The 21,675-nt window shown below is 40.6% G+C and overlaps 1 protein-coding gene across 19 annotated transcripts in view; it reads left to right on the top strand.

Moving 5' to 3' along the window:
• Positions 1-21,675, top strand: part of phldb1b (pleckstrin homology-like domain, family B, member 1b) — a 118,972-nt gene that overhangs the window by 29,097 nt on the left and 68,200 nt on the right. For 5 of the 19 annotated variants that reach the window (XM_039791991.1, XM_039791974.1, XM_039791947.1 and 2 more), the window contains exons 1-4: positions 3,246-3,450; positions 4,584-4,685; positions 7,851-7,974; positions 10,324-10,494. In XM_039791991.1, the coding sequence (XP_039647925.1) occupies positions 3,415-3,450; positions 4,584-4,685; positions 7,851-7,974; positions 10,324-10,494 (433 nt within the window). In that variant the 5' untranslated portion in view covers positions 3,246-3,414. Of the gene's footprint in view, positions 1-3,241; positions 3,451-4,583; positions 4,686-7,850; positions 7,975-10,323; positions 10,495-21,675 lie in introns of those variants that run through there. The other 14 variants (XM_039791872.1, XM_039791899.1, XM_039791838.1 and 11 more) reach the window with 7 other exon arrangements.

The following is a 21,675-nucleotide window of genomic DNA, read 5'->3' as shown; positions in this document are numbered from 1 at the left end:
AGACTCTTCAGCGCGCTTTGGAGGAGGGTCTGGCAAAGCGAGATTACAAAGTACTTGACAGAGGGAAAAGCAATGCTGTAGTATCTCTTACAAAAGAAACTCCACTTGGCACGTTCAGAAAAGTGGTAGTGATAGAGGGTCAGTGTACAAGAGCGTATTTGTCTGTATACATGACCGCTTTCAACACATTGTAAACCACTTGTTGACAGCTGTCTCAAGTGCTTGCAGGAGTGCATTCGTAGTCCAGTTAGTGGATAAGATTAAACTTGTAAGACCTTCAATAATAATAGGGAACAACTAAAAATTTGAAAGAGAAATACAAGTGACGATTGCAATTTTGGTTAAAAAGAAAAACACAGTAATTGTTAGTGGAAAATTGTGAGAAAATTCAATAGAATGCACTATATATAGGTTTTACAAAATGTGAATTTTATTTTTGTTCAAAATGTATAAACTGGGCAAAGACGCATTTTGTCCAATACCTGGAGTAATTGCCTTGAGTGGACATAGAATAGTTGCACTTTTATGTTGATAGTAGAGTGGTCCGTAGCTGTACAACATGCAACTAGCTGTGTAATATGAACAATAACATTAGACTGACATAAAAGGAATGGTGGATGCATGCTCCCCTCAGATGAGTTGGAAAAAAAATGACCCATCCATTTCTCTGATTTCACATTCCTGATTATCTCCACATTCTCTGAGATGGCCCCTCGCCTGTTTAAATGACCAGTTCATTTCTCCCAAAGGAGTTAGTGCTGCATGGCAGACCTCCTCTACACAGACCCACAGACTCACTTCACCCACTGGCAACTCCATTTTCCTGTTCTTTTCTAATTATTTTGGTGACTACAAAACTACACTCTGGCCCGTAGCTCAAGAACTACATTAGATTTGCTGTGGATAGTCACCAGAGGGTTAACCTTTTTCCTTTTGGGCACGCTTTGAGTTTTTGTCTAGCACCACCATCAAGACCAAATGTTTCATTTGCATACAATATATCTAATATGCTAGAAACATTGTCATATAGTTTGCTCATTCTTGCTCTCAGGAAGATAAGCCATTTTAGTATTAACCATGACATATCCACTGACATGACAAACTTTCCATCTTAGGCCCACTACTGGTAAGATTCTGAAAAATCTCAATATGATTCTTTGACGTTTTGTCCAAATTTTTTTTTTTTTTTTGGAAAAATAACTTCTGATTGAATAATTTCACATTTTCCCTATCATCTCTAGTATTCATCCTCTCTACAATTTTATTCACCATCTAGTTGGCAGTCTAGCTTCCCTGCCTGCTTCTACATTTTTGAATTCCAACTAAATGGCGAGCCTCCCTCCCTCGCTTTCGTAAAAAAAAAAAAAGCAAGATTCCCTCATGTGTGAGTAGAGATCCACGCCTGCTCAACAGGAAACAATGCCAGCCTTTCTGCCCTGGCATTAGGGGGAGAGAGGGAGGGAAAGAAAGAAAGAAATCGAGAGATTGAGACTTCTTTGTGTGTCCAGTGAGAGTTTCTGGATCTGAGAGAATGTCCAAGGACTGTGATGTCCTCCCACAGTCTGAGAGAAATGGACTTTGATGTGGTGGGAACAAACACACATACTCGCATGAAAAATTGGAGTTCAGAAACTAGGACTAGGAACTATAAAATATAAAGAGAAAAGTTGAATGCCCATAACTTCTTAAATTATCCGTTCCTCACCTCTGTATTTTGAAAACTTTGAGCATCAGCATGCTAGCTAGCTAGCTACCTTACTTAGATGGCTAATGTAGCTAAGTCACCCAACTTTTTTAGGAGAGGGGTTGTCCACCAGTGAGTTTTGAATGTGTGTGAGAAAGAGAGAAAATAAAAAATATTATTATAATAGCAAAACAGTTCCAACATGGAATGTAAACATGATAAACAGGCTACCTCTCAGCCACAGCTGTGGGGACTGTCGTCTTTATGGATTTGTAGTAGTTGTTGCAGATGGATAAAATCCTCAGGTTTCTTATCCCTGATACGATATTTCGCATAGTGTTACAGTTACAGTGTAACGAAAAGAAAAACTCTTTCACTTATCCTGAGTTTTACAAAGTCATTTTTTGTGTCATCCTTGATATATTAGGCCTGAGTTACAGCCAGAGGTTCAGGATAAATGTCATAGTTGGGATAATGTTTGTTTCCTCGGGCACATTTTCTTCATGTGTTACCTTCATAATTATCCATTCTCGCTACTGAGGCTCAGTTGTCACTTGACTCACATGAATTCGGTTCAGGACAAACAAACGAATGTGATTCTGCACCACTGACATTTAGCATGAGTTTGAGCGGTAGTCGAAACGTGACTGGACTTGATGTTTTAGGCCCGATTTACTTCTTGTTTTATAACATCAATTCATCCATGTTTTATAACAGCTTATACAGTTAGCACAATAAGTAAGGTAGTAAATTATACGACTTAAAGTAGTGGCCACAATAGTTTTAGCAGACTTTGATGCACGGCTGCTGCTGCCAGAGCAAACATCAAACATCCAGTTCACCTTCAGTAGTCTGGAAAGTGCTACTCAATTATCTGAGCTGTTGAAAACACAGAGCACATGCAGTCATTAATGCATATTTAGTTTCAAGGAAGCAAAATGCTCAAATGTTTTATATATTGACTGTTCAAATTACATGATGATATGTATCTAACAACCTATTTTGGAATTGAAAAGTTTATGCTGCAGCGCGAGTATGATGGTTGAGGATGTAATCTTTAAATCGGTTCAGCTATTCGTGTCTTTCTGCCGGAATAAACAAATCAAACTGGAAAACACTATTCATGGTTTATTCATTGTGGCTTGTTCAGTCAGGCATTGTGGTACATGTGTGCATATTTACAGAGCTCCTCCTTTCTCCTTCAGCATCTTCACCTCTTTTTTTATGAGCTTTATTTATTTTTTCAGTCACTTCAGTCATCACTCTCTCTTCCTCCCTTCCTCTGTTCTTCTTCTTTTGATCACCGCTTACACACACACACACACACAAACACACACACACGCACACACACACACACACACACACACACACACACACACACACACACACACACACACACACACACACACACACACACACACACACACACACACACACACACACACACACACACGCCTCTGTTATCTGGGACTTTGGTGCTGCCAGTCAGGAATGTAGGTCTTAGTTTAGAGGAGCAAGCAGCAACAGGTCCACCTCCTGAATGGGAGCTTTTGGTGGATTCTAGCGTAAGACAAAGACCTGAGATCAAAACAAAGAGACAATCTGTGTTTCATGTAAAGGAGCGTTGTTGAAGAAATTGTGTTGTATTCACTGTGCTGTCTCAGAGGTGTCCTGGTCAATCCAGTTCACACTGATAGGATTGAGTCAGTAGCCAGAAGCAGCTCTTTGCCATGGAGGCTATGCATGTGCTGGACAACTGGAGAAAGGTAATTATTATATTTAGAGACAGCAAAGGACAGGTTAACACTAAAAAGTTGGTTGGAATTTCACATGAGAAACATTGTTAAACCTGAGGGGAGAAACAGTTTGTAGTTAGCAGAATTCATGCTCCTTCTGGCTCAGAAAAGAGTTTCTTAATGCACAAAAGCGTTTCCAGATAGAATTTTCTCAACATTTGTTTTTATTTTCTGGCTGTTTTGTGATTTACTGTTTGAGGCTTCCCTGAGGCTGACTCCGCTGAATATCATTTCATGGGTCTGTCAGAAGAGCAAATATGATGCTATTGCAGCAGTGTTTTGTTTTCTTGAGGGCAGAGTACATCAGAAACATATTTTCCATCCCTGCTGCATAACATTTTAGGCATGCAAATGACTCCGGGTAAACTCTGATTCTCTGTGATTGCTATAATTATGTGTTTCGAACCTTTCTGTGTGCTTTTCTGTCCTTCCTCACAACCACAAGCTTTACACATCTCATATAATGACTTCTCACGTACTTCTTATTTACACCTTTATACAGAATCTGGCCACATACAAGTGTACCAATATAGACGTGGAATATATTTATAGCCGTTTGTTCAGTGCTGACTTGATGGAAATACCCCAGAATGACTGAGTAAGAAGGGAGGAATTTGTGGGATGTGTGTGTGTGTGTGTGTGTGTGTGTGTGTGTGTGTGTGTGTGTGTGTGTGGTGTGTGTCTGTGTGTGTATAGAGACTGAGAGACAAGAGAGCAGCCAATGTGGCTAATTTCCAGTGAATATATCAACTACCAAGATATTATTTTGTGTGTGTGTGTGTGTGTGTGTGTGTGTGTGTGTGTGTGTGTGTGTGTGTGTGTGTGTGTGTGTGTTTTAAGTGTTACTTCCTCAGAGTGTGTTGCCAAATGCCACCTACCATCTGTTTTGTGTGCGCTGACAGCATGAATCACACCTTGACACTTTAGTGTGTAGGCAGAGTGGGGAGGGGGAATCCCACTAAATATGGTTACATTTTTGACCACAAGAACAAAGATTTTGATACTGTATCCAACCCTTCTACCCTGCAGAGATGAAGTCACCCATGACGACTTTTGTTACTCATTGTCTGGCTAATATCATGGTTGTCATTTCCTCCCCTCAGGATCTTAATGTGTCACAGGGAGCTGTGGACAGCTCAGTGGACATGGACCGCCTGAACAGGAACATGCCTGAGTGTGGACGGCAAACCCACCAGGTGTTACAGGTGAGATTGTGTGTGTGTGTGTGTGTGTGTGTGTGTGTGTGTGTGTGTGTGTTTTGGGGATAATCGAGGAGATGGAGAGGGAGAAAACAGAGAAAAGAGTCAGAGAGAGCGAGAGAAAGAGCCTGAAATGGCAACATTCAATGAAAAAGCATAGTCACTATGTTGTCAGTGTGTCATGTTTTTTCCATGTTTCCAGTTTGGACCCATTCACACACACAGTAAGCAATCTCTTCTTCGAATAACAGCATCCATTGATGTTAAATGTCACCACATTGGCTGCTTTGACGGATTTTTGGCACTAAAACTCTCAGCAGGTCAGGTCAGGCAGTACAGCTGGGACGCGTCCTGACAGCATATGTCAGTATGTTGTAAAGCAGGACTCTCAGGATTCAGCCAGAGTCAGTAATTAGACAGACCCGGAGATTGGATGTCTGCGTTTCCCACCTGCTGGGTCTGACAAACCCATCCGGATTTTAAGGGGAGGGGTGTGTGTGTGTGTGTGTGTGTGTGTGTGTGTGTGTGTGTGTGTGTGTGTGTGTGTGTGTGTGTGTGTGTGTGTGTGTGTGTGCGCGCGTGTTCAGTTTTTTCTTCTACATATATGGGAGTTGGAGGGAGCAAGAAATGAGAGAGAGATTAAACTTTAATGATTACTGTAGGGAAAGTGGGACAATGCATCTATTTAAGCTTTGTTATCAACTATTTTGCCATAATTATTCTGTTAACTTCACCAGCAGGGTTGGGGGAGGAGTCTACCCTAATTCTGCCCCAAAAATTGGCTGATTGTATGTTCAATTTAAGACACGAAGTTAACCTGACATAGGTGTGGCTTTTGTCCAGCAAGTCATATTGTTTCCTCTTTTACTTTTACCTTACCTGCAATTTTATTTGACCTGTCTTTTCCACTTTACGATTTCAATGATAAATGGTGAGTCTTGTTGCCAAGGAATGTTACTGATTATGTTCTTCAAATTTGTCTTGAATAAGAAATGAATATACAAGTAAACAAAGACATGATGCACAGGATTAGATCTATAGTGTACAAAAAGTGTCTGTCAGTAGATAATTGTACCTTAAAATCCTAATAAAATCCAATTTATTTGACTTCTGAACTGCATTACATTACATGGCATGCTCTGCATGTACAGACTGCATGTACAGACAGACAGAGGAGCAGGCTGTTGCTGTGCGTACCACATGGGAGCAGCAGCACACAGCAGATGAGGCAGTATGAATCACCTCCCCTCTTCACCCTTCACTCCCAGTAAGCCTCCCAGTGTCTCCCAGCCAGTCTCTATCTCAGCAATCCTCTTAGGCTTGACCCCACTCCACCGATGGCACCACCACAATCACATAATCCTTTTAGGACACACACATCTAGTTTACCAGCCGAGAGGCCGAGTCAATGATCGCGTACAGGTTGTAAATAAGAAATGTAAGGGCTCAAAAGTGGGACTAAAAGACGCAGTCGCAGCAGGTTTCAAAATTCAAATGTATGCCAGTGAGTCCATTTAACACTTCACCTGGCACAGAGATAATTTGCTGAGCAGTGAATACTTCAGTATGTTGAATTTTGAGTGATGCTGACTTATAAAAGCTGCTTAATCATCTGTTAAATCATTAAACTGTGAAGCAATGTTTCTCAACCTTGGGGTTGTGACCCTACACTTGATACTTAGAGAGGGTCCTTTGAGACTGAGACATTTAAACATTTTTATGTATTTTTAATCAACCAAGCAGGGTTGAAATATAATCAATTCTATATCATCCAAATAAAATACAAAATTAAGCAATATTTAACAACTCCAACTTACCAACCATAATTTTGTCAAATTTTAGAACCTAAAAATCACTCAATTTAAATTATTGTCTCCACTCTGTCAGCTGGAAGAGAACATCTGGTGTATATTTCTCTTTGATATGCCAACATATTTTTCACTCTTTGGAATAAAGGATGTTACTCAACAGGAGAGGTAATTTATTTCATTATGTCAAACCCCGGGAGGTAAAGCTGCAGAGAAAAAGAGAAAAACACAGCATAACACATTTTGCTGCTTCGCAGCAAGAACTCTCCTCTACACTGCGAGTAATTTAACAATAAGAAGATGGCTAAAAAAGCAGAATTGTCTTTATGTTCAGGCATCGCTGTACTGACAAGTGCTCATCACAAGTTAGCTCGTTCAACGCCCTCCAGGAGCTTCATGTTTCTTAATTGCGGAGTGCTGTTGCTATGGCGACATCCCTTCCCCCTTGCTGTGCCGAGAGCACACAGTGGTGCTTTAGGCGGAGCTAGGAGGGGTAGAGGGGGGAGTCGAGGCACACACACACACACAAATAACCAACTCTTCCCTCAGTGTGTAGAAGAATATGCCAAAGCAGCCAGCTATGGAAATGACCTCCCATAGTGAAGCCATTCAGACTCCTCTTCTCATCCCCATAGTGGAGGATGAACCTCTCTCTGATGCATTAGTGAAGCAGTAAAACTGTAATTTGTGCCAGACAGAAATATTAGTGTTTTCTCCCCTGTAATACTACATATTCACATTGTTTGTGTCATGCAAAACCAATTGGTACCGCTAATAGACAGGAAATGGTCGTTGATTAGGTCCCATTCATGATGTGCCGTTCATAGTCCAGACAGAGCTTTGTGAATAGAGAGGATGAGGATGAGGATTAAGTTTGCAATATTACAGTATGTTGCAATGTCTGCAAAGCTGTGATTTACTTTTTCTCTGTTTCCCAGTCATTGATATCGTAGCTCATTTATAGCACTTGTAGCTATTACTGTAATGAGTTTTTCAAATAGTTATTTTTGTACAATATACATGTTTTGTCAACGTATTCAGATAATGTAATGCAATTTGATGTGCTTTATATAGTAAAACTGCTAAAAAAGGTGAAAAAAATCAACACTAAATGGAAATAAAATGGAAGTAAAAACATACCAATGTATTTTTAGAACCACCTTGATAACATAAAGATCAGCCAAAAAATAATCTCCTTGTGTGATTTATTTTAATTAAACAAAATTAAGCAAAAGAACGTCATTCTGAACAGTACATTACTGTAACACCAAACAAAACAAAAAGCTAATTTTTCCAAACCAAAAACTATGGATAGGATAAATATCATTTAAAGTTTATTTGTGACCTTTGGCCTTCTTTTTAGAGCACTCCTCTGGACCTGATTGAGAATGGAAAGGGGCTGAAGTTCCAGGCAGAGCGCCCCCACCTGGTAAGCCTGGGTAGTGGACGACTGAGTACAGCCATCACCCTGCTGCCTCTGCCTGAGGGTGAGACATCTGCCAGACATCACACCAACACACCAGTTACTCCGATTCTCCACTGGGTGTGTCTGTGCTGCGTTCAGGCTGCGTTCCAGTTTTGTTCTGTCTTCCGCCACGCGCCAATAGCTATGGAAAGCCAAACAGTTCAAATACACGTGATTTCTCACACGTTAAAAAAAACAACTAGCAGATTATATAGAGTCTACAAATACTTTACAGAACAATCGCGTGTCTATTAAGATGGTATCTACCTTCCATTCGAGGCACTCCTGTAATTAAACTCCATGCCTTCTTTTTTGAAGCGCGTTGTCCTTTAAAAAAAAGATCTGTGATGTGGTATAATGTTTTTCAACCTCCAAGATGAATCTCTCGTTGTCCGTGGTGTTGTAAAGGAGACACAAAAGATAGTGGGGGTTTGTTTTGGTAAATTGACTGGATACTCTCGCAGTTTCACATGTAAACAACGCATAGACAATGCATTGTTTACGTGTTGTTAACATTTTATTAACGTGTTGTTAACGTGTTAACGCGTTGTCTACGTGTGAAAAATCAACAGGTTGTTTACGTGTTGTTTATGTGTTGTTTACGTGTGAGAAATCACGTGTATTTGAACTGTTTGGCTTTCCATAAACGGCCCACATGAAAATAGACCTGACGCGTATCTTTAGTGGAGCGGAGAACAGCTTCACGCACGCTTCTGGGATGCGCCGTGGTGGATTATCAAACATTGACTTGAATGGGCGGGATTGCTCACGGGGCACGCCCTGTCACGGAATGCAGCTCAGACCTGCCTGGTGGAAATTTGGGGTTAGCTTCAAAGAATAACGTGGATTACAAAATACACTTTTAAAAAAAAGAAATTATCAGGGAAATAAGCATGTTATCAAGATGGTTAGTCAAAATGGTTACTAAGCATCATAAATGTAATAAGTTATAACATCACTGGTAAAATTGCTATGTATTGCATTATTGGTTTTTTTTATTGGGGGGTTGGCTTTATTACATGAAGTTTATTTAAAGTGATTTTATTACATTTATAGGCTTTTACAAAGGGCCACAACAACACAAACAAACACACACACTTGTATCTCTAGTGACCTGAACCATGTAATCTCCTCTATATCTATCCTTCATCCTTGCATGTCTCTTTGTCATCACGTTTCTCTGTCTGGGGATTTCTTGGCCTTTGGTCTGTTTGAATGATGCCCTTTCTGTCTCTCTGTCAGTACCTGTGTGTCTGCTGGCCTTTCTGTCTCAGTCTGGGCCTCTGCAGGCTGGTATGCAGGGAGATTCCAGAGGTTGTGTCCAGGCAAGGGTAGTGTGTGTGAGTCATTGTGTGAAAGTGTGTTTGTTTGTTACACTTGCCTATTACATTTTTCTGGGACCTGGAGGCCAATACCACTACTATTGTTATTACTACTCAAGGGCGTAATTTCCACTGGGGACACAGGGACTTTAATAGTTCCAGGTTGATTTTAGTTTTACTAAAGTCTCTCTGAACATTGTCCTCTGTCTGTCCAGCCACCACAGTTATAACCCTTCTCTCACAGGCTTAATAGAAAGCAAAGAATGGTGGGACTGGGAGTTTTTGCCCTGGGATTTGCCTCTCAGGACACATACAGGTCTCCTTTATTCAACCTGAATGGAATATTGCCTACCCTACAAAGGGCTGGAAAACAATGACCATATATTACAGGTTAAAAATCATTTGATATAATAATTTTTTTATTTACAGATAATATTGTCTTAAAATATGCTAAATTTGATCATCAGTCAAAAATGAGATAATTAGGCACAGTGCTCTAGGTCAGGTATCAATAAATGATATGATTTTATGTAGAATTACAGAGGTTTGCATAGCATTCTTTGTTATTCTACCATTATTATGGAAAGAAAGAACAATAATCAATTTGATCCTTATTAGCTTTTTGTTTGATCAGAGGTGGACAGGACCACATCAAATGTTATTCTAACTCTTCTTCTTTCCCTGTTTGTATGGTCTGCTGTCGCTTGTGTTTTATTGTTTGTTTCTTTTTACTGTTTTTAGGGTCTTATTTTTAAAAAAATTTCCTCTTTTGAAGCACTTTGTGACATTGCTCTGTGAAAAGTCTTACACTAAAACTTTACTTATTTGCTTCCATTTAATAATAATAATAATAATAATAATAATAATAATAATAATAATAACTTCCCGATAAAGGGGAGTGTTTCCTTGCTGCTGTTACTCATGGGAGAATATTGGGTCTCTGTAAATTAAAGTGTATGGTCTATACCTTCTCTTTATTAAAAGTGTTATGAGATAACTTCTGTTGTGATTTAGCATTATATAAATAAAATGGATTTGACTTCCCCCAGGCCAGACAACACTAGGTCATGGTCCCATGGACATCAACATCCAGGGCCCTGGAGTGGCTGCCCAGCACTGCTACATAGAGAACAGGTCAGGGGTCATCACGCTGCACCCCTGTGGGAACCCCTGTGCTATTGACGGGCTCCAGGTCACACAGCCTGTCCGCCTATCACAAGGTAGGAATCAGCTCAAACATCTGTCCCATAATGCACTCTGCTGTACTGGATGGTTTCTGTCTCTGCATTTTTGGTAGCACTACTTGAAGTGCACTGTGTGAGTCAGTGCAACCAGATTGTCAAATAGACATTTCGTTTATTTATTTTATTTTGATAACGATTTGGCTCTTACTATGTATGGATTTCCATTTTCTCCACTGTTGAACAAACATTACAGGAAACCAATGACCAGACATTAAAGGATATGTGGGCAAGTAATTTTACCTGCCTACGATGTGTATAATCTCAGTTACTGTAAGAGATCGATCCATCAGCTCTCTGTCTGGTCAATGAAAATGCAGCGTAATAGCCAAGCACGTCTGTTCAATAAAATGCACAGTGTGTGCTTTTAGATAGCCATCGATTTAAGAACAGCCTGAGGTTCCTGTGTTAATGAGTTAACCGAAGCTTTGCTTTGCTCAGGCATGCAGATATTGAAGAAACCAGAGGGAGAGATTAATTGATTTCAATCTGTTACAGCCTAGGTGGATCTTAGAGTGGACTCTGTGGAGAATTTTAATAAAATGATGCCCTGGGATAGGCATTTTAAAGGTGAAGGATTGCTTTAAAGGTAGTCTATATCTATACCTGACGTTCCAATTCCGGGATTGCTCCGGTGCCGCAGGAAATTCCGCCGGGTGCGTGTATTTTTGCCGATGTCCCCCACCTTCCGCTTTCTTTGTGTGTGAATTTTAAACTCTGGTGGATTCATGAGGACTATGGTTAACTGCTCCTCAGATCTCTGCAGGGTAAATCCAGACGGCTAGCTAGACTTATCTGTCCAATCTGAGTTTTCTCTCGCACGACTATTTTACAGCGGCTCCGCACAGCTTAACACCGCCCATGACGATTGTGATTGGTTTAAAGAAATGCCAGTAAACCAGAGCACGTTTTTCTCCCATCCCGGGAATGCTGTGTGGACTAGCCAGACCCTCCTACGCTCCACAGCGTGTGGATGGTCTGGCAAAGCGAGACTACTTAAAAGGTAAAAGCTAGGGCAGAGGTTAACTGGATGCCTTCAACAGGGAAATGTTTGACTTTGGAGCTATTTACTCCTGCGAACTCTGGTGCTCTTTATAGATTGAGAACGGGTTGGATATTAACTTAAGTGGAACTGAAGGATGACTGCGGATTTGATCCCCCATCACAACATTGATATTGTTTTGGGAAGAGATCTCTTAATGGCCAGTAAGGAACAGGAGGAAATATTACATCTTCATATGGGCACCTGACTTCCAAATTGTGAACACATCATTTAAAATGTAACAGTTTGGGTAATTGGGTAAACTTTTTGATCACTGTCGAACGTGCAGTTTAAACTAACAGACGTTTGCATCATAATCCTGCCCAGTTTAAACAAATCAGAGAGGAAATTAATCTGTCAACCATGTAACTGTTTCGATTTAGTCATGGAAATTCATTTTTAAGTTTTACCTCAGAACCTCAGAGGGAGCACAGTGTGTTATGGGAGTAAGTTAAAAAGGCACTACTCATCATTACTCACTGTGCTCACAGGATGTGAGCTTCCCTCTCTGCTGCTGTGTAATCACAAATAATACTATAGTGTTATTTGTCATTCTCAGATGGATCTTCACCTATTCAAAAAAGGCATAGCACAGTCAGTACAATACATACTGCATGGACTAATATATGACTCCTTTCTAAATGCATCTCTCTGTATGCAGTATTCAGTGTTCTGCATGACTTATGCGATGTATGTGTAGAAGAACGTGTGTTGTCTGTCAAGTGTGTCCCTCTGTCTTTTGGTATTTCAACCTGGACTCTGGTTGGGTAACCTGAGCGGGGACACAGGGCTATTTATACTGTCCCTCTACCCCAGGCAGATCGGACTTTAGCCCCAAAGGGGGTTTCAGGTTAAAGAATGAGTGTGATGGTAAACCAGAGTTCACTGTCAGGGTCCTGGTGGAGTTGTAACGACAGTGGGAAGAGCTGAAAGTTAATTGTTGACAAGGCGGCATCGCTTCCTTTAGTGTTAATGCAGGCTGATACAGATCTAATTTTACAACAGGAAGTGGATCAGACATCATTGGTTACACAACCTTTTACTTACCACTCCCACCACAGTATGTGCACAATGAATAATACATTGCAGTACACTTAAATGTTCCCTACAAGACAAACGAAGTATAGTCCATGGGATGCATATGACTAGACGCTGATGTGTGTCACAGACAGGTAATCTAATGTCTGCAGCAGTTGCAGTTTTTTTTTTTTTACTTTGCTAATAAATATTCTCATAATGGCTTTGACTTGTCAGTGTTACAGTTTATAGAAAATCAAGCAGCAACAAGTCAGTATTGTTACAAAATGAAAATGTGCTCAACAAGCATTTAGCGGTAATCTGCTCGGATTTACAACATAAATCAGAAGAGCCGGTGGAGGGAAATCCTAACAATGAAAGGGCATGTAAAAACTAAGCCAGTTTGTTCAAAGCGGGATGAGCTGATGGTTTAAAGGGATAAAGGATGGTCGGCTTGATTCAGCCTATCAGAAGGAACACAAGGGTGAGGGGGCTCAGACGAAAATCTCAATATTAAGTGAAGAGGACATTAAGGCAAGCCAGTTTCTGGCTAAACCTCTGAACCCATTTACACTATGAGTAGTAGTAACCGACGACATCATTGGAACCACATTTGACATCGGTAACTAAACTATCGGTGCATACATACAGTGTGGGTTTGAGGTACTCAAAATGGGAAAACATGTGTAACTCATTCATTCTTTTTGAATAATTTAACATTTTTAAAGGTTCACTCCACCAATTTTACACATCAAATTCAGTTACTTGCTGCACTGTTGTATTGCTACTTTAACTGAAGTAAACGATCTGAATACTATTTCATATCCCTGCCTTTTTGTTTACACTATATATGTTTGTTGTTTCAGAAGGAACACAAATGATGCCACACACACACACACACACACACACACACACACACACACACACACACACACACACACACACACACACACACACACACACACACACACACACACACACACACACACACACACTATCATACAAAGGCTAATGTGCCTCGAGGGAGCACTTATCCTGAATACTCCCTTTGCTGTATTTTTATGGTTTTCAAATAGGCCTACTATATGTCTGATAATACTTGAGGCTTCACCTTTGTTCTTATATAGTGATAAAAGTAGGCTATAAGAGCGAGCCACACCTTGGCATGGTCTGACTGTGGCTCTCTGCCAGTGGAAATCAAATCTTTATTGACATAACAGGTCACAATACATGACATTAACATGATCGATAAATCACTTTTGGTAGTTCCCCTATGGTGGATTAAGATGTGTGTCCCCCAGTGGTATGGCGCCTCCCCCCGCTCTCTCTCTCTCTCTCTCTCTCTCTCTCTCTCTTTGCACCGCTCTGACTCAGGATCCCCACCTTCTTTTCTTCCTCCTGCTCCTCCTCTCTGGTTTCTCTCCCAGTTCTTCACTCTGATAGCCCCGGCTCTCTCTGCGGGCTGAGAGATGACTGTGAGCCGGCTGTTTCTTGCAGGAGCCCCGGCAGTACGAGATAGCGTCTCTACGTGAATATCGGGGAAGGAGACAATGGACAAAGATTACAATTACTCTAAACTCCCGCACTGGTTTAAATGAACTGGAATATACCAACGCATCAGTGGATGAACCCGTGTTTTAACAAGTGGGCAAGCAGACAGCTCCCTTTGTGAATACTGAGATATCTACAGAATATATTAGAGCCTATGGGCTTTTAGCATTATCATAACAAAAGCGCGCCAGGACAAAACCCCATAAATGCTCCTGTTGTTCCACAATAATTCGCAGAAACGGAGAAAAACACGTGGCTTTATTTAAAGGAGCAGAGGCGATGAAAACAACGGAGGGAGAGAGGAGTTTCATACATTGGAGTTAAAGTAAGTTGGTTTGTCTATACTGTGTCTGTGTGCTAGACTAGTTATAAGGTCTTCGGTGGTTTTAGGTCGGTGGTTGTAGTGATGTTTGCTCACAGCACTTGCTGGGCTTGTAATTATTGTAGCCGGTGGACGGAGGTGGGGGGGAAGTAACTAACAGAGTAAACTGGACCCAAGTGCTTCTTGTAGCTACTTTATGTGACTAGCTCGCATATTGTGGGCTTTAGTCGCAAAAGTGGAAAACACATATTTCTGCATTGCTTCAGTTGTCTTTATTACGTTTTTTTTTTTATCGGTCAAAACGCACACCTTCGCCAAACTCCGGTTAGAAATCTGGTAAATGTAACATTATACTCTCATATCGGTTAACTACATGTAATAGAACATTAGTTACATCTTTCCACGAATCAATACGTGGGTCTATTCAATTCGGCATACGTACACCAAACCTCAGTTTCTCAACTTTAAAACAATTCTACTTATATTATAGTCTTGCCTGTGGTCGTCCACTGAAGTTTACCATGGTGGGTGGTAGCTTGCTGTGATAGAAAATTACAAACACAATCTGATTTGTTATTTACATTATTGCTGCTTCGGATTGTTTTTAATGCCGAATTGTCAGAAATACCCTTCGGACATTATTTAGTTGTTTAAGTTACATTTTAATACGAGGCCATTTTGCCTAAATGCAAGGAAACTTTAAACTGCGAGATTTGTGAATGGAGGTTGGTCTGTCTCCAGCCACTCAGTCCCCAGTACTCTCAGTTCTAACTCCCCCACTGCCTCCATCTGAGTTCTGTCTATAGACTACAAACACATACAAGTCTACCAGATCTGCAGATACCCCCCATCCAGCCTGGCATGACCAGACCTCACTGTGTCTGTCTACTGTTACACTGCTATTCCTGGTTGCCAATGTGACCTAACCAGGGCTGGTAACTAGAATAGAAATGAGCTTTCCTTTCATGCATTCTGCTTATTCAGATGCCTCTGGGTCCACGAGTTCTCATCATGTTTGATGGATTCGTGGAGCATAGTTCATAGAGTTTTAGATTGTTCTGAAGGACCCAGGTCAGCTGTAGTGATCAGTACAAAATCAAGGACCTTCTCACTGAGCCATTGTTCAACACCACATTACTCTACAAGTGTGGTCATTCTCTCTCCTACACCACACCTCCTCAACATCTGTCATCTCTGACACATTGTGTTGACCCCATTGTAAAGAAAGGATGTGAGGAGTCCGAGAGAAGACCCTCTGCAAACAGTCATCTGGCTGCTGTGAATGTGATGTGGACTCCCAGTGGGCCCAGAGCACAGGTCAGACTTGTGGGTGCATCTTAGCACAGAGGGAGAGGAAAGGAGTTGGTGGCAGCTGGGTCAGTGTGTGTGTTCCTGCATGTTGTTGTTGACACAGTCTTTGACCGTACATCCTCAGACTACACCGAGGTCCAGGCAATGTGTCCAAATGAGGCCATGGTTAAACACTACAAATACACCAGTGCCTTGAGACCAAGGCTGTGTTCACACAGGAGGTCTTTGTGCTGAATTCACACTGCTTACAATATCAGTTTTTTTCTGAATGGTTAATATGTATTCATGAATATAACCCAAGTATGACAGGGCAAGCTTGTGTGGAGTACCAGTAGCAAAAGACAACGCGCGTCTTTTTGTATCTAGAAAATACTTCTCTCACCACATTTTGATAAAAGTACATGTCCTTGAGTTTTACTGAAATAAAACATTGTGTCTTATTGTCCAACAGATTCAAAATTAGGGAAGGTGCCACAGAGAAATTATATAAGATGTACTTAATGTCAAGGCAATACTGACATATTCAGATTAGATTTTTTTTCTCTCACCAATCCCAATACCTCAACTCAGGGTATCATTTCTAAATCAATTTAAATGACACCAGGGATTGCTGCGCCACTAAAAACGGAGTCAGTGGAATGCTGTCACTGAATGACTAACAGTGCAAACACTGGATTTTATAATCACATGAACAAAGAGTACATTGAAAAAAGTATTAAATGTGGATCTGTCGCGGATTGCTGATACTCGATTTGCTTAGAAAGACAAATGGTATCAGCACGGACAAATACAGGTTAGGCCACTTTGAGCAACAGCCCTCCTCTAAACCACGTGTAGATCACTAGATTGGTTTAATATTTATTGATGCTCAGGTCGGCCGCCATCTGCCTCTGGGAGCATGTTTAACAGCAGGGGATTGGCTTTAGTTGTTCTGAGAAAAGGAGGAGGGGGGGGGGGGTGCAAGGAACATCTGTTCGGACAAGCGGTAACCAGCCTCCAACATGTTACTGTGATGTGCGTCTACTAGAGACAGCAGCTGACAGCCTGCTGGATACTACAGTACATCTGCTCTTAGTGATGTGGATGCTGTGACCAGCGGGGTCTGATTCAGTGCTTTAGAGGGGCACTTTTTACACATGAAGTTCAGTGTACTTGTCAGGATGAGTACTATTTAGACTGTGAAAATAGTTGTATGATGTCTCCTGTGGCTCTCAAGGGAGTATATTGAAAGATAAACCTAACTGGTTGCATTATGGGATATAGGATTCAGGATTTTTTTCTGCTTTGATTTTGACCATTCTTTTTTTTTTTTAAATGTCTCTTGTGAGTACCCCCACTTTATGGAAGTACAATACTAAATTGCTGGATGGCAGCTTTAACTGTTTTTGATTCTTTTTTAAAGAGTTGATTTGGATAAATAAAGTCTTTCTTGGTTTAGGTTGGTTTCAAATTTCAGAACACTTGGAACACTTTTTAATTAAATTTGTTGCATGCTTTCAAAAAAATATTATTTTAAAAACTAAATGTTGGCAAGTATGTAGTAGCCTATGCTGATTACTGCGTGTGTGAGGACATTGAACTGAAGTTACATTAAGTCAGGTTGTTTTAACCAAGATTATGCTGCAAGATGTTTTTTTTCAACAACATTTATAGTTCTCTGTTATATACTAACAGTATTATAACAAGCAATATTAAAAATATCCAGTTTATTTCCATTAATTCCAGTTTTTCCCATAAATTGCCATATATTCATGTTAATTCCCATGGAAAGTTTCCAACTTTAAAAATTCCCGGAATTTTGCAACCCTATGTGTCGCATTCTTTTCATGTTACATGCATGTTAGTGATGTGGATGTTGTGACCAGCGGGGTCTGATTCAGTGTTTTAGGGGGGCACGTTTTACACATGAAGTTCAGTGTACTCAACAGGGCGAGTACTACTTAGACTGTGAAAATAATTGTACAGTGTCTCCTGTGGTTCTCAAGGGAGTTTACTGAAAGATAAACCTAACCGGTTGCATTATGGGATATGTAGGATTCAGGATTTTTGAAAGCTTGACTCATACTAGGGCCTAAAAATCACGATATGTCAGTTTCTGCTGCTTTGATTTTGACCATTCTTTTTTAAAGATGTCTCTTTTGAGTACCCCAACTTTATGGAAGTACAATACTAAATTGCTGGATGGCAGCTTTAACTGTTGTGAGTCTGAAAATGTTGCACTTTTTTTAAAGAGTTGATTTGGATAAATAAACTCTTTCTTGATTTAGGTTGGTTTTGAGTTTCAGAACACTTGGAACCCTTTTATCACAACTTTGATTTGTCGCATGCTTTTAATCGCATGTGTCACATTCTTTTCATATAACATGCATGCTAGTAGTACTATTAACAGTTCTTACATTAGACACTACAGATCTGGGACCGTAAATATGAACTTCCTTGTTGAAAATACCTCTGAACGTTAACAGCTTTGATGTGGTAAATTTACACGGGGTATTGATGATGATTTCGCAAATTAAGTGAAACAAAAATCAGTCAAAAATATGTATTCCAGTATCAGGAATGATAGATTATTTTCAAACCATTCCAGCAAGATACAAAATGCATATTTTTGTTCCATATGTAATGTTATGAGCACAGTTTGTAAAATGTTTGTAAAGACCTATTTACTGGATTTTTGTATGTACCCCAAATGTTATAAACTCAAAAGCATGTGTGTGAAGCAGCTGCCCAAGAGCAACCACTGTCTCCACATATCTTCCATCCTGGCGTCTCGCTGGCGTCGGACTGGTTTGAACTTGTTATCACTTCTTCCAAGTCATTTCTTCCAACCTTTTTATTTGTTCAGACGGTTATTCCATGCTGGGAATGCAGGATTAGACCTCTCCTTCTCCTCCCTGTGTTCTCCTTTCAACCCAGTACCATATCTTCCTCTGGTATGTGCTTCTGTGTTTGATGGCCCCTGGCTCGGCGAAAGGCAGTCATTGATTAACTGGTGGGCTTGACTCCCTGGCCTTTGCTGAGGCTGTAAACCATCAGCTTTCCATAGCAACCGTCAGCCATAGTTTTGGGCATCTCTTTTGTCTGCAGCTCCTCTTCGCTTTAGTGACGTCCCGTGCTTGTGGTTTAGTGCCGATGCCTTTGTTTGTTGCGCACAACAGTAAAATCACTAAATATAAAGTTTCTCCTCATAGTTAGCTGATAGTAAGTTAAAAGTTGCAGAAACTACAGCGACTTGGCAAAGAGAATGCATTTTGACTGACAGGATGAGTGGAGTAAAGTGTAGCGAAGCTTCATGACAGCCAGGACTGCTGCTGGTATGTGTAGTGCTCTCATCATGGTATCAAGTGGAAAGCTTTATAATACCAAACTAGGGCTGGGCAATATATTGATATTATATCGACATCGATATATGAGGCTAGATATCGTCTTAAATTTTGGATATCGTAATATCGTGATATGACACAAGTGTTGTCTTTTCCTGGTTTTAAAGGCTGCGTTAAAGTAAAGTGATGTAATTCTCTAAACTTACCAGACTTACTAGCTTTTAATTATTTGTCTTTACACACTTAGTCATTGTATCCACATTATTAGTAATTATTATCAAATCTCAAAATATTTTGTGAAAGCACTAATAGTCAACTCTACAATATTGCTGCAATATCGACATCGATGTATCTGGTCACAAATATCGTGATATTTGATATTTTTCCATATCACCTAGCTCTATACCAAACTGCACCTTTTAGATTTCTTCTGAGCTTTTTTAGAAGACCAGACTATACTTTATGCTGTCAATAACTTTAGACTATATTGTAAGCTCGTTTAGATATATTAAAATGATGTGTTAAATATTGCTGTGAGATTTTACAAAGTCATTGCTTCATGATTTAAGTGATTCTTCTCTCACAGAAAAACATTTCAATGGCAAATTCAAAAAGTAATTCCAGAAGTAAACTCAACGTTCCTCATCAGGAGATGGTTTGTTGTTTCCTGCGTGTGCGCATTAACTTGCTATCAGTCATGTTACCTAATCATGAAAGCAAGTGATTGAAGATAATCTTTCGATATTAAGGGGAATTCAGTGTTCCATTATCCTGTTTTTACCACTTGTGGCAAACACGGCCATGGTTTAAAGAATACTCCTAAGATGTAGCCTTAAAGATATGCTGAATTGTTGTGTGCTCATGTTTGCAGATTTCTGTTTGACTAACGTATTTGTCCAGTCAGCGATATCTTCAGTCGAAGCAGAGGTATTGTAGTGGTTACTTACAGCAGTCAACGTCTATGTTGATAAATTAGTGCCGATTTAGGGCTGTTATTTCTGTAAGTCGACTTACAACAACCCTTACTGGCTCTGGCACCGGAGATGATGTCCCCATTCCCAATCCCACCCACAAAGCTTTGATTGGTTCAGTTGATTTCCATCTGTAGAAAACAGCCATCAATGAACACAACAACAGACCTGTCTGAATCGCAGAAAAGAGCCAGGTAGTCTCGCTTTGCCAGACCTTCCTCCACAGCGCTGCAGAGGAAATTCTGGTGAGTCCACACAGCATTCCGGGATGGGAGAAAATGCTCTGGTTTATTGGCATTTCTTTAAACCAATCACAATCGTCTTGGGCGGCGCTAAGCACCGGGCACGGCCACGGCCCCGCTGCAAATTAGCCTCGGGAAGGAACTTGTTTTGGTGGAACGTGTTCGTTCAAAAGTTGTTTTAGTTGTGCGAAGGAAAACTCACATTGGACAGATAGTCTAGCTAGCTGTCTGGATTTACCCTGCAGAGATCTGAGGAGCAGTTAACCATAGTCCTCATAAAGTGACCAGAGTTTAAAAAATTCTAACACAAAGAAAGCGTTAGGTAACAGACATCCGGCCATTGGAGCAATCCCAGAAGTGGAACGTCATGGATATAGAATAGGCGCCAGGCTACCTAAGTTGATCTCTGCTGGCAGCTTTCCACTCTTTAAGAGATGGAAATAACAAATAGCAAGTTAGTGCACTACTTGCTCAAACAAAACGGATTCAAACCATAGCCCTTTGATATCCACAACCCTCAGAATTTAGTATATTTTTCGTGGGAAAATGCTGTGGTTCATGATTGTTCTTATTTTGCAAGAAACAAAAGGGACTAGATAGTTGGCATGACTGGTGATAACCACTCAACTTGACCAGAAAGAAAAAAGAGTGCAAACAACAGAAACCTCATCAAAAAAAAAATCCAATAATGGAAAGGTCAGTACTGCATACAGTGCTTAAATACCAATATTCTTCCTATTTTCTTCCTTTCTGAATGTTCTTTTTCCTCTGGTGTCTGGATGACAGGAGTCCTGTGAACATGTCTGCATGACATGAAACATGTTTTCACAGCATCTGTCAGGCAGCATGGTGCAGAGGGGATAACATGTGACAGCAGTCATGAGCTGGATTGGAAGAGACAGCGTTGATGTGCTACTCCACACAGCCAAGACACTGTCACGAGCATGTACTTATGTACCAGCCTTTCTTCGTCATATCATGATAAGTGTGAGCAACACTTTAATAAGCTCTCCTGAGTCTGCATGAACTCACTCTGGTAGTATGTGAAGCGTTCTCGCTCTGACCACCTCTGGTCGCTCTGATCTAATCTTTTGGGAAATGTACTTGAGGCTAAGCCGACACACTGGAAAGATTTAATGTGGTCATACCAGAGTGATGGAAGAAAAACACAGAGATGTTATTAGAGAAGTGATGGAATATTTCATCCACAGACACATGCCAGATAGGTTGAACAGACCAGGGCTGCTAACCACCTCTCCTCTTAATGCCACAATATCCCTGAGGCATGATTTGGCATTAACGCTGTTTGGCCTGAGTTGTCCCAAAGGAATACTCACAAGGCTTCACAATTATCAGTCTTGTCGGCTCTGGTATTAAAGAA

The sequence above is a fragment of the Perca fluviatilis genome, chromosome 2, assembly GCF_010015445.1.
Source record: "Perca fluviatilis chromosome 2, GENO_Pfluv_1.0, whole genome shotgun sequence".
In the NCBI taxonomy this organism is placed as follows: domain Eukaryota; kingdom Metazoa; phylum Chordata; class Actinopteri; order Perciformes; family Percidae; genus Perca; species Perca fluviatilis.
Note: the sequence above shows the minus strand (reverse complement) of the source record. Positions and strands in the feature narration are given on the sequence as shown.